Below are 13827 nucleotides of genomic sequence, written 5' to 3' on the forward strand. Positions count from 1 at the left end.
ATGTTCCCAGTCCTGGAAACCACACTTTGAGAACCATTTCACTAGATTTTTCTTGGAACCAGGTGAGTTCAGAAGAAACATTCATAATGCATTTCTCTAAAATGATCATTGGAATGATGGATTGTTTTTTCTCTAATGTTGCAATTATCCCGGTTAAGTTGTCACCTGATCATTTTCTGTGAGTCAGAAATAAGATTTGAACACACTTCTGTGACCTCTATGGAGAGGGAAATAAAGGAGAAGCCCAATCTATTGCTTTGCTTTACTGAGGTTAAAAAACAAACAAACAAACAAATGCAGAAACCAGGCAGTCACTGATATCCAAGTTGTACACTACAAAGAGTTAGCATCACAACAGAGTGGAACAGAGTAAGCCATCAAGCAAGTAAACACACAAGGATTTCAGAGTCTGTATTCCTGGGGCAGACTCAGATCTCTGCTATGTCACCACATAGCACCTAGTGGAATGAGCAAGAGCTAATTTTTAAACGCTGATCCAGGCACGCCCATTATTTAGAGATCCAAATTGGGCCATCGGGGCTTAAGGAATGGTGCTTCGCAGCTCAGTCCTGCCACTATAAACTCAGGCCGGTTGCATCACTACTTTCCATGAGGAATTTAAGGGGTGTGACTGCATCCTTTCCAACCCTGCATTCCACATGTGACAAAACTGATCCAGCTGTTTGTCTGAAAGAAATTCCTTGCTGTCCTTAAAAATTAAAAAGCGAGTGGATATCCGTCCTCCAGGGGCAGGTCTCCAGCTGGAACCTGGTACAGACGGTTGCGAAACACAGCCAGTGGCCTGGAGAGCATCTGCTCTGGAATTCTTACCTCGCCATAAGGGGGTTAGCCCCATCTTGCTTTTTGAAATGGCAGATTCTGGATGAAGGGTGCTGGCTTGGCCCAAAGCTCTTGAGAAGTGTTCATCCACTACTGACCCAATGTCTCCCTGGAAATAAGTGAAAAGGACACAGCGAGAGTTAAGGTACTCCATCTCGGCAGGCTGGTCTTTCTCCTCCTCCTCCTCATCCTCCTCCTCCTCCTCCTCCTCCTCTTGTTTGCTGGGAAGGGTGACTTCCAGAGAGTCCTGCATCTTGCTGTATACCGCTAACTTCTTCTGGGATGGAATAAACAAAACACAGTATCAAAGACAGTTTGTAAAAAAAAAAAAAAAGCATTAACTAGTTAACTGTTCACTTAAAAAAAAAAAAAGAATCTAAATATTAACATATGTTCGCAAACTGATTCTTCTTCATTTGCTTTACTCCATCTCCCCCACCCTCCTCCCCAAACCAGCTTTCTCCTTCCCACCCTGAAAAAAGGACTGTTATTTCAGATTTGATGGGAAAAAAAAATGTCCTTTATCCCATGGTATATTCTCAGACTGTGAAAGGCAGTTGTTGTTTTATTTTCCTTAACCTAGGTATACCAAAAGGAGAAGTAATTTTTAAAAGGAAAGTGACAGATCCCTTCCACTTTTGTTCCAATTTTCTATTTTAAAGATTTAATGTACAGCGACATTATAGTTCAGGATGGGGAGAAATAGAGGAAGAGGCCTCACTGCCTGGGGGAGGGGTAGAGAAGAAAAGAGCTTTTCATAAATGAAATGCACTAAAATAAAAACAGGAACATAGCATCTTACAAAAGGATTTGGCAGATGTGCTGAACTCATTTCTCAAAAATCAAACTAAAATGACAAAACAAGCCTGTGTGAAGATCCGTTTTGCATGGAACATATTTTTTAATGTTCCACTTACCACCATTATCATAAAAGGAGGGAAAAAAGGTATTATGATGACTTACTGAAAATAATACAAGTACTAGCAATGGCTACTATGGCTTTCAAATCAAAGTGAAAAGTGCTTGATAATTTTAAAATAGTTTCAAAATACATAATCATAGCTATAGAAATAGTTTATATTATGACTGATATCATATTCATTACCCCATTTAATCTTTACAATCCTATAACAAACATTGTTCCTCCATATTTTAAAGATGAAGAAACTGAGGCACAGAGAAGTGAAGTAACTTGCAAAAGGTCACAGAACGTACAAGGTGGGCCCAGAATGAATACAAAAAATATACAGATATACACATGTGTGTGTATGTGTGTCAGAGGCAGGGGAGGATATGTAGTGTGGAAAAAATCACCAAAATGTTATGCTTTGTATTCTTTTTCTGGGTGGTAGGCTTGTAGTTATTATTTTCTTATTCCTGCTTTCCAATATTTCCAAATATTTTCCATTGAGCACATAACACTTTTATAATCAACAATTTCACTGTAAATTATATATAAAAAGATACTGTTAAAAAGTGATAAAATTTATTATTTTAATGACAAAATGAGCATGCTATCATCTGTATACCTACAAAACCTGACCATTTGTTATATCATTGTTCTTATTTCAGAGAAAAATGCATGCTGGAAAGTGAATGTAAATAGATAAGAAGTGAATCATTCTAGAATATCAGTAAGCATAGACTTTCAAATGTTGTCAAAACACATAACCCAGACTCTTAATGTTTCTAACGGTAACTACTAGCTTCAAAATCTATAGCCACAAATTATAAATGCATCATTCAAAAAACTGAACCCTTTCCCCAGCAATGAATATGTTTTTCTCATGTGAGGTAGGCTCTGAAATGTTCAGGCACATTACAAGCTATTGGTTATTATTTAGGGCTATTATATATACGTGTGTGTGTGTGTGTGTGTGTGTGTGTACATACATATACATACATACCTACATACATATATATTCCTTTTAATTTAAAATTTGCTTCAGTAGGGTTATCGATTCATGATGAATAGATAATTCATTCCCTGTGAGTGAACATGTCTTGCTGATGAATAATAGTGATTGTAATGATTAAGTGGTTACAAAATTCTTACAATCTGTTTTGCACAGATTTGAACATGTTTATGCTTAGCTTCAATAATAAAAACACCATAGGTTATATATAAAATGAGAATATAAAATTGAACTGACCTTTAAAGTTACTCCTGACTATAAATTCCATTATGAAGTTAAACAAATAGTATAATTTCTTGATGACACTGTGCATTTACCGAAGTTATATGATTTTAAGCAAATGCACACACTCTGCCGAATTCTCAGAATTGTTAGAAATAAGCACTGTTTTTATATTAAAACTACTGCAGAGTGGCTTCACTGCCACAAGTGTTCAGTATTATCTATTAAATCGATTTCTTCTTCCCTGTTAACAGTCAGCACATAATCAGTTTGTGAGAGTCAGGCTTTGCATCTACTTGTTTCATTTGTTTAATTTTAACATTTATTCCTTAAATGAAAGAGCCCTGGATATGTTAACTATCCAAAGAAAGGCAATTGTTTATTTTATCCCAATTAGAAATTGATACTTAAATAAGTTATATGTGAAAGACTTGAGAACTGCAAATCAAATACAAATGTAGCTGCCATTTGTATGCAGATATAGCATAGTATTATGATCAATAATGATGATAATAAAACATCTTAATTTTTACGTTGCTGGCTTAATTTTTACATTGCTGCTACATTTTTACATTGTTGAATTTAAAGTGTATATTTTCAGTCTATTAAAGATTACACAATTTTCTAACTGCTATATAATTTCATGTTATTCTTTTTGCCCAATTGTTAAGTGATTGGATACAGATAAACTAATCTAAAATGTACACATTTTTCACTATGAAATGGGAAAAAATAAGCAAAATCTTCCACTGTATCAAAATACCTTTTATTTGTCAATTCTCTGTCAATGGATGCATTGATTCTCTATAATCTTTATATTTCCTATATATAATATACATCTATATATATACATATGGTTTTATATAAGTTTATATTTAAATATTCCTTTTAAATACACACAAAGCTACATAAATATCTATATTATATGCCTTTATTTAAATACACTTGGGGGATGATAATAAATTTTTTTTTCTCTCTCCTAGCTTTTTGGGGCAGATTTTCTACTAATTAAATGAATTTGTTACAGCTTATCAAACAAATAAAATAGAAAAGGAGCCTACTATCGACCAGTGGACAAGACATAAAGCATAGTTATTGTCACCTCTTTCACTTTTTTTGAGATAAAGTTGCATCAATTTTCACAAATTTTAGTGAACCAATTAAATATTTATATTTACAACACAAGCACGTTGATGACCTCACCATCAACATCACTCACTGGTTAAAATAAGAATTCGAAAGTATCTGATTAGCCAGATAGCTTCCTAAAAGGCCAACACTGAACTTCTACACATTTCTTAAACATTAAGTGTGAGCATGAGGAAAACGGGAACACAAAATTAAAACAGCAATTGATTCACATGCTGACATTCACACCATCCTAATCTTCCTCCCCATTGATTTTTAAGCCTTGACTACCTTCTGTTATCTGTTCTTCTGTGGCTGTAAATCAATCCTTTGCCTTAAAAAAAAAAAAAAATCTAAGTATGTTACTTATGTACGCTGTTGCCATATTCTGTATTTACTTGGTGTATGCTCCTTGGAATGAAACTTCCCGAGCATGATCTTTGTTCTTGAAAAGAATATACAAAATTCAAAACGTTGAAAATAAATCTCAAATCATCAGAACCTAGATAGATTTCTTGAATCAAGGCTGAAAGGCAATGTGGTTCATATTTTTCTTAAAATGCACTATCACTCCCTAAAAATAGCCCAGTCTGTCAGAAGTATTCATGCTTTTCTTACTGGACACTTAAGAATTGTTAACAAAAATAAGTCATCAGAAGGAATTTCAAAGACTACAAGTTGGCTTATTGAATGTACCCCTCACTGCAGAATAATAACAAGTTTTCTTCAGGTAAAATAACCCTCAGTTAGATGAAACAATGACTGAGCTAACAGCCACAAAGTTAAAATTAACTCTGAAAGACTTGAAAGCAGCAGTGTGAAGGAAGTCTGGCTAGGCAGTGCAAACCATACCAAACCACCTCACAGACTGCCATCAGGCACAGCAGAAACAAACTCGCACAGGAATGTGCCGGGGAAAGGATTTGTCTGACAAGAGAAAGACTTCCACGTCAGGAGCCAAATACCACTAACTCCCCAAGGCTTAAGCCTACAAAATGCCAAATGATTACTGTGCATATGTGGAAACTTTTTCCTAAGGAAACAAAAATATTTTAATGAATCACTGAATATTTGGAAATAACTTTAAAAAAAATTTTTTTTTTCTACTGACTATCTTTTCTAAGGCAATGGTTCTTTTATCCTGACAGACATGGTTAGGGCCTATAAGAAAGGACCACTAGCCCATGTTTCAAAACTAGTCAATGTTTCAAAACTATAAATCCCATAAAGCAGTGCATTGCTCTTTGATCATATTTTTCTGAATTTACTTGAATAACAGATTTTTAAATCTATCTCAGAGAGACCTGAAGTTTTGACCCTTAGTCTATTTGGAGGAGGGGGAATCAGGTGGAGGGAGGTCAGGATGAGGATCAGGATAAGGACGATAGTTCACAGAACTTTGATGTATTTTGTTTCACTAACTCTCACCAGTATACAAATATTCAGTCTAAATAATTATTCTCAATTTATATACGCAAAAGCTGATTTATTTGGCCAGCATCTAACTAGTAAATGGCAGGGATGGGATTAGAACTTTTTTCTGACTGACTAAAAAGCATCTGCCAAGAAAACAGATTAAAGAAAATGAGCCTCTATATAATATTTAATTGAATAAACAAGCCCACAGGCAGCATGGTATCATATGCTAAGAAAAGTCAAAAGTTATTTATAACATTTAAAAATTAGGAATGCAAACATATCAAAATATGGTTTTTAAATAAAGCATTGTTTTTCAAAATATATGTGTACCTAGAGGAATCTGCCCTTCTATATCTAGAAATGTATTGTCCCCTTAGCAAGTCAAAAACAAAATAAAATTTTTCTGAAAATACTATCTTGGAAATATGAGCAGAGTCAACTTACAAGATACATTCATACCTCAAGACTTGTGTGTTAGCTTTGTGTGTTTTTATTTTTCTTAACAGTAGGAGAAGCAAATCAAAAGTAACACTGGCTCTATTTGAGCACACTTGCTGCTCAATGATTCTGGTCATTATCAAAAAATCAAACCCACCCCCTTAAAGCATGAAAATTTTCCAGTTTTGAAGATGTTCAAAAAAATGTGCCACAGGCTGAGAGAGAATTTCAAAATTTGCATTCCCAAAATGTTTTAAGCAATGATCACATCATGAGGGTATGTGTTCTCTCTCAAACAGACTGCTTTGAATGAAACATTTCTGATGTATAAATTTCTGGTATGTTTGTATAATCCTATTACTAGATTTAGGGTATGATTTCACTTTTAAAAATTTAGCTATTATTCATGGAATTGTCAGTTAATTCCTACTTTGTGTCAGTCATTGTGCAAAGACTTGGAGCCACAAAAATGATAGTCACAGCATTTGAGAGAAGGTTGTAAGGAAAATGATAAAGAGAACTTGAGGGTTTATCTACCTGGCTAAATGTCTAATTTCTCCAAGTAGCTAATATTCAAAAATTTTTGAATATGAGAAAATAAGACAGTAACACTGGGTAAATTACTAATTGCTCTTCTTGCTTCTAAAGAATCCCAGATGGGAAGGGAACACAGTAGAAAGAAGAACTGGAATGGTTAAGGAGATTTGACCAAAACTAGTCCATAAATCTGGGTAAAGAACCGAAACCTCTAGCCCTGAACTTTCTCTTCTGAAAATGAGGAATTTTGACTTGATTATCTCAGAGGTCTTGTACAATTCTGTATCCTAATAAGCAACATGCTGGAGCTCTAGACAAATTCACACTTAATTTTGTTTCTTACATTGGCTGCCTCTTCTGATTTTTCAGGACACTGGCCAAAAAACCCTACAGATCAGTGAAGACTAATTATTTTTGCAGACGTAGGTCATCTAGCTCAATTCCTAGGAATTAGTTTGGGTAATTCCTTAAGCTATCTTCACAGGAACTGGAAAGGAGGCATCCTCAGAATCCTCTCACCCCATCCACTAAGGACAAGTGTTTTGGCACACTAAAATAATACAGTTTTAAGAGAAAAGGACACCTGTTCACTTCAGGCCCTCTTCCTTTCTTTTCTTCCCTTTTTTTTTTCTTTACTAAAGTAGGAAACAAGTGAAAAATAGTTCAGTTACCCTAGTTCGGATCATACTTGTAAATTACTGGCATAAATCTGATATCCGCTGAAATATCTATAAATATGGCATTTATGACTTACTTCTAGCAGCAAATGTTTGTATCTAATGGTTCAAGGCATTCTTAGGGTCTTCCTAAATGAATAGCTAAAGTAGAAAACCAGCTGCTGAAAGAGGTGTTTTTTGAAAGATTCAGTGCAAAGTTTTGACCAAAATTATTTCCTTCACTGGTCTCTGCCAGAGTCGGGAAACTTAAGTATTAGAGAGCTTTGTTTCTTGAATGAAAATGTTTTTCCTAGAGATAATACCATAAATTGTTATATATTACTAGATTTATCAGTTTTGAGATTTCTTTTTAAAGCCAGCTGGAAATAAGACCTATGAGAATGAGATTCAAGTTAAGTGTCCAGGTTTTAGAACAGCAGTCACTTAACTTCCAAATTCGCTTTAGAATCTGACTTAAGCATTCCAAGCATAATATTTTTTGTTTTGTTTTTGTTTTTTAATTTATTTATTTTTAATTGAAGGATAATGGCTTTACAATATTGTGTTGGTTTCTGCCATACACCAGTGTGAATCAGCCCATAGGTATACATTTGTTCCCTCCCCCTAGAACCTCCCTCCCCCCTCCCGCCCCATCACAGAGCCTGCGTCTGAGTTCCCTGAGTCATGCAGCAGATTCCCACTGGCTATTTTACATATGGTAGCATATATGTTTCCATGCTACTATCTCCATTCGTTCCACCCTCTCCTTCACCACTCCCTGGGACCGCAAGTCTATTCTCTATGTCTGCATCTCCATTGTTGCCCTGCAAATAGGTTCATCAGTACCATGTTTCTAGATTCCATATATATGCTTTAATATTCAATATTTGTTTTTCTTTTTCTGACTTCACTCTGTATAATAGCCGAGCATAATATTTTTAGTCTTACTGAAAATCCCCTTTGCACAGAAAGATATAAGATAGAAATGTACATATTGCCAAACTGGGTCAGCACAGCATCTCTTCTGTCATTGAGCAAAGAGGTACCATGAAGGAGCATTCTACCTCCTGATCACTCTCATTTCCTTTATCATCTCCCGATCCTCTCCACCTCCGTGAGATGCGGGCCTCTACCAAGCACTAGGTAAAGAAGAACTTCCATGCATTGAGAGAAAATATCCTTAACTGAAATTTCCACAGAATGCTTCCTTGTCCTGGCATTTGGTTTTTTGGTGAATGAAGCCTTACTGCATGTGATTTTATGGATTTCCAGCCTGCCCGTACTATCGGTATTGTAATCTCCATTTTGGTTGATTGCCAGAGACAACAGTTCAGTTTAGTTAGTTTAAAGTTTAATTTTCCTTCTGGCTTTGAATTTTCTGGCTGGAAAGTTATTGGGAGCATAAAGCTCTGAGGCACTTGAAACTTCAGTGCCTACAGTCAAGCTATTTTGTGTAGTATAGAATCAGAGAGGCTGTTCTTTCTCAAAGAACTCCTGTATGGACTTTTACAAATCCACTTAAGTCCTCGCTTACAGTTGCAAGAAAATTAGATCCTCCCACTTAAGTAAGTGGCCTGTGTATTGAAACTATTTAGAATGTAATTATATGCTTTCCTCTTAATAAATCTAAACTTATGTTGGAATAGCAATGATACATACAGCACTTAAAGCTGACTGTTAATACCACGTCCTGAATATTATTTTCAAATAAATACATGTTCATTTGCTAACTGATATTCTGCTTCATCAACAAAGGATGCGACATGGATAGCAAAAGTCATTAGCATAATACAAATGCTTGCAAAAGGACTTTGGAATGCCTAAACTAAAAACGTACACGACCAAGGACTTGGAAAGAATTTCAAGCCCCAAGGCCAAAGAATCTACTACATATTAATCTTCTTTATCAAAAAGTTGATTTGGAGCACTAAAGACAAAAATAAGCCTATTGTGCAATAGCAAAAAAAAAAAAACTTAGGGGACCACATGGTATGGTGGAAAGATGCTATACTGGGGAGCAGGGGATCCAGTGGTCCTAATTTTGTCACCCATTAGCTTCGAAATCTTTAGTCAGGCATTTCAGCCCTATAAACATGCATTTCTCCATCTGGAAAAGGAAAGGTTGAAGTGTGTGTTTTCCAGGGTTTTTTCCCTAACAAACAGAATCTCGGAGAGATTTTATGACCTAACCAAAGTGGCAGAGAAAGAGCTTGAAAAATCCCTTACAAACTTGTAACTGGAGTTCTGCCTCCCAAGACTTTTAATTCTCTTAAGTGGAAGCATGCATGTATAGTCACCCAGCTGTCACCCTGGAAGAGGGGAGATTAAATATCCTCATATATGAAGCCCAAAGTGTGACTGTTAAAAACCCCTATGCACAATTAATGAACAAGGGTTACTCTCCTCTGTTTTCACTGCCTTGTCCATGAACTGCCCAGTTCTGAAAGCTCTGCTTTAAGTATCTCCCTGATGTTAACATTATGAACGTATGGGGGGAGGGGGAGAGAGATTTTAGACAACCGCAGATCGCCCGCATTTAAGATGAGGAATCCACAGAGTATGAAGGGAATTTATGATTTCACATTATTTCCCTCAGTTTTTCCTGACACATATCTTGCTTTTTTTTTCTTTTTTCCTACTGTCACTATTAGGATACAAGTACATTCCTTTCTGTACATGTTCTGCAGTGTCATCATGCCTTTGGAGCATGTGCTGAAAGACTGAGTCAAGGGTTCTCCTGAGGAGACAGTAGGGACTGATACTTTCAAGCTAGGAAGAAATGGTGGGCACGGGGACCAGAGAGCTTAGCAGCCCTCAAACAAATCTTGGCTCCAGAAACCACACTGTAAAATTTATGCACAGCCATGCAGTTTCTAGGAAGTAAGGTCAAGGACTATAAAACTGACTCTACAGGTATATTTACATAATGTGCTAACCTATTACCCATCAACAATGTATAGTATGTTCAAATAAAAAAAATAAAACTGAAAATTTCAAACATACAGTGTGCTTTTACGGGAAAAGCTGAGAGTACATGTGCCTGGAGTATGAAGTTCTACTATTTCAAAAAGAACTTTCTGCTAAATAATCATACACTAAAAGGAAACTATACTTAAGTTTAAAAAATCCAGTGCAATAAACCATTATGACATAATAATTTACAAGGACTTCAGAGCTAAATGGCTTTAAGGGAAAAAAAATCAGTTCAAAGATAACACTACAATAATTGAATATACAGAAGTGACAGAAAGACTTTAACGCTATCTTTTCTAACATTTTCTAAATGACGATTAAACTTTGTCACTCTATCACTTTTTCTGATTCTTTTCCTCAACAAATCAATTTTTTAAATGTAGTAGGGCTTGTAGCTCTTATTTTTGTCTCTCAGGCAAGATGCTACTAGGGGTCACTTCCCATGTACAGAGAAAACAATCTTCATGGATAATAATGATAAAACCTTATGGAATGCAAAAACAACCAAAATATGTATTCTCAGATGACTATGTTGAGGCCAAGTCAACATTAGTCCCACTTCACCCACGCACCACATAGTCTAAAAATGTTGTCAGCTTGATAACAATTTCCTGATTTAATCTTTTTTCCAACAGAAAATATAGGTCATCAAAATAAACTCTTGACAGTAAAAGAACAGTAGTTACACTACTGCCTTTTATTTTGCTAGCCAGTTATAGTCAAATAGCTTCTTTACTCCACAAAACAAAATAATCTCAAACAAGCCAGTGTAGTAAAAGCAACATGAAAATTTCAAGCACACTTCTCAACTAAGTTCTTGAGCTCAACTCTGCCTAACACCTACTTAAACAATATTTACAGAAGTCCAAAGGGTAGCAGAAATTACTGTTTACTAATATGTGATACTCATCAAGGTAGACATTTCAAGTGAAAATGAAAGATCATTTTTTGATTTGTTGTTGGACTTAACAAAAGAATGCAACTTGGGAACTGAGTTCCAGGACTACTGCAAAAGTTACATAAAGCACTGGAGTCATTTTTTATTAAAAACTATATTTCATGATTAGTTATTTACAATTTTTCTGGTACCAAACTTTATTTTCTAGCTCAAAAAATTATTCCAATTCTAACCCCCACTAAATATTCATATTTTAATGCAACTATTTCCACAACTCTAAAAAATAAACTCTTATTCAAGAGTAGTCTGCTAAAGTTATTTTTGATGGGGAAAAATACCTTTATGAATGCTTAGTAAAGTTTGAGTTTATTACTCATCTATGTTCCAACTGATAACTGAAGGCCTCTACAGTGTCTGAGATGGAAGAAAGGAAACAAGAAGAGGGTGGTTCATCTGGAACAGAGTGTCCATAAAACACACAAAACAGATATCCAATGTCTCTGCATCACTTGCCTGACTTGGATTTAAATGGTTTTCTCCATTACTTATATCTTTTATATTAAAGCCAAAGAATGTAAACAAAGAGCCTAACCAAAATGTTTTAACCTATTACCCTTGACCACAAATTACAAAGCTTTCCCATTCCCCTCCCTAAAAGTAATCTTGCTTTTAAATGCTGAAGCTGATGAATATTTAAAAAAAAAAAAGCCACCAAGTGAGGCTCCTTCCTCTCTTGCCCTAGTTGTCCTGGTTAAGCTCATACTGTTCGGCGGACGAATCTAGAGTATGTACCCTTCCAGAATCAGCTGAATTTCAGTCCCTAAATTATAAACAGAAGCTATCATTTCTTTCCAAAGAGTAGCACAATAAATCTAGTAAAGAGACAGAAGTAGAGGAAATAAATTAAATGACCAGATTAATTGAAAAGCCAAACCCTGAAGACCACAATAAAACAGGGTTTTTAAGAAACTAAAAAATAAAATAAAAATCAATAAATACTGCGGATGTCATTATTAGAAATGTACCTAGATCCCTGATAGGTAGCTTCACCTCAGAGTATATAAATCACATTTTTTTAAGTCTCACCAAATCAACCCACCCTAACTCCCAGAGTTTGAGGATCCTACTTTGGTACACGCTGGCCACATGCTCACATATGTGCTCTATGAAGGCTGACATTCAGAAAGATACCGAGTACTAAATTTCCCAGAACCCTATTCTCCCTTCTGAAGGAATGCTATCATCTTCCTAGTTCCTGAACCCTTCTTATCTAACAGCATTCAGTCACTTTTGGCACAGTGGAGATCCAGCATCCAGTGATCCAAGGTTACTTCTTGGCTGGGAAAGGAAAGGGTTTTGCCCAATAGACTGAACCATAGCACCTCTGTGCTTTGCTGGAATTAAAAATAGATGAGGGATTTGGAGATCAATCCTTGCCCCCTAAGTCACAGTATGGAAGAAGACAGACTTTACAGAGAACTTCTAATAACAGTTGATGAATATCACACTAGACCCATGTTCCACCAGAAAAGTCCCAGAAAAGAGATTCCGTGGGTACACTATCCGGATAGCCTCCCCTATGTCAGTGACACATTTCATTCTCTTCATCAAGAAAACCCTAGTACACTCCACCTTTTCAAAGAAAACAAAATACTTGGTTTAAAGGAAGTTTACTCACATATTCTTAAAACAGGTGCCCTTGGTGAGCTTCAAAGAACTGAGCCCTAAGAGCTAGGGTGGCTATGACCACAGCTCACTGAAGCCCCCAGCCAGGTAACTTGGAATCCCCACCCGTCCACCTGGCTGCTCGTCCTTCCCGAAACTCTGCTCTGCTCTTCCGATGGCTTTCTGTTCAAGGGCGCTCCCGCAACTCTCAGAGCATCCTCCGCGCCACCCATCCCAGAGGGACGCCGTCGCGGGAGCCCCAGACCGATACTCTCCGTGCCCCTCGCCCCCGCCCCCGGCAGGCTGCCCGGTCGGTGACTCACCTGCTGGCCAGGTTGGGGCGCCGGGTGGTAACAGGCTGTGGGGCAGGTTGCAGCTGCCACGGGGTTGGGCAGATACTGGGGCGCTCCATACGGCTGGGGGTGATACATCACCTCCGCACAACTCATGGCAGCCGGGGCAGCGGCGGCCCCGGGGCTGCGGCCGCGGCTCGACGCGCTGGAGCGACGGCCGCCGCCGCCGCCTCTGTCGCAGCTCCCGCTGCTACTGCGGCCAAGGCGGGTCCTCGGCGGCCGCGGGCTCCGCGCGCTGTGCGGGCTCGGGAGGAGTTGGCAGTTAGCGGGGGCCCATGCGCGGGCACCCTCATCTTCAGCCCCTCTGGGTGTCCCCTGGCCTGCGCTTATATAGCGACTCGGGGACGCGATGGCCCGCCACGCGGCGGGGACATGGCAGTGCGGGGTTCGGGCGCCCACGGCCGCGCCAGCCGCTGCGGAGCGCCGGCCCGGGTTGGGCGGACCTGGGGAGCCGGGCTCTGGTTTGCATATACACAATGCACGCCCCGGGCTCGTCCTATCAGCGGCGCTCCCGGCTGGGCGAGGACCAGGGGGCGGGGGCGCAGGGAGGGGCTGGCCGGGGAGCAGAGGGAGCGCTCTGCTCCCCGGGTCTGACGCGGAGCTCGGCGAAGTTCCTCCAACTCGGCCGGCGGCGGGCCGGTCGCCCAGCAGGGGGACCCCGGGGAGGACCGGCCGCGGATTGGAGCGAAGTTGGAAGCCCTCTCCGCCTCCCGGCGGTGGGGTGGTGGTAGTGGTGGGAGGGAATGGTATGCGAGAGGCTCCACGCCCTTAAAAAAGCTCCG

At 38.5% G+C, this 13827-nt stretch overlaps 1 protein-coding gene across 4 annotated transcripts in view; it reads right to left on the reverse strand.

The window, feature by feature from the left end:
* Nucleotides 1–13639, reverse strand: part of VGLL3 (vestigial like family member 3) — a 56085-nt gene extending 42446 nt beyond the window's left edge. Inside the window, exons 1-2 of one of the 4 annotated variants that reach the window (XM_055422600.2) lie at nucleotides 13016–13639; nucleotides 832–1114 (exon numbers count right to left, since the gene is read on the reverse strand). In XM_055422600.2, the coding sequence (XP_055278575.2) occupies nucleotides 832–1114; nucleotides 13016–13141 (409 nt within the window). In that variant the 5' untranslated portion in view covers nucleotides 13142–13639. Of the gene's footprint in view, nucleotides 1–831; nucleotides 1118–12705; nucleotides 12936–13015 lie in introns of those variants that run through there. The other 3 variants (XM_055422068.2, XM_055424152.2, XM_055423301.2) reach the window with 3 other exon arrangements.
* Nucleotides 13640–13827: the final 188 nt, after the last annotated feature.

This window comes from Moschus berezovskii, chromosome 1 (assembly GCF_049115385.1).
Source record: "Moschus berezovskii isolate FMDL1 chromosome 1, NW_MosBer_1.0, whole genome shotgun sequence".
In the NCBI taxonomy this organism is placed as follows: Eukaryota; Metazoa; Chordata; class Mammalia; order Artiodactyla; family Moschidae; genus Moschus; species Moschus berezovskii.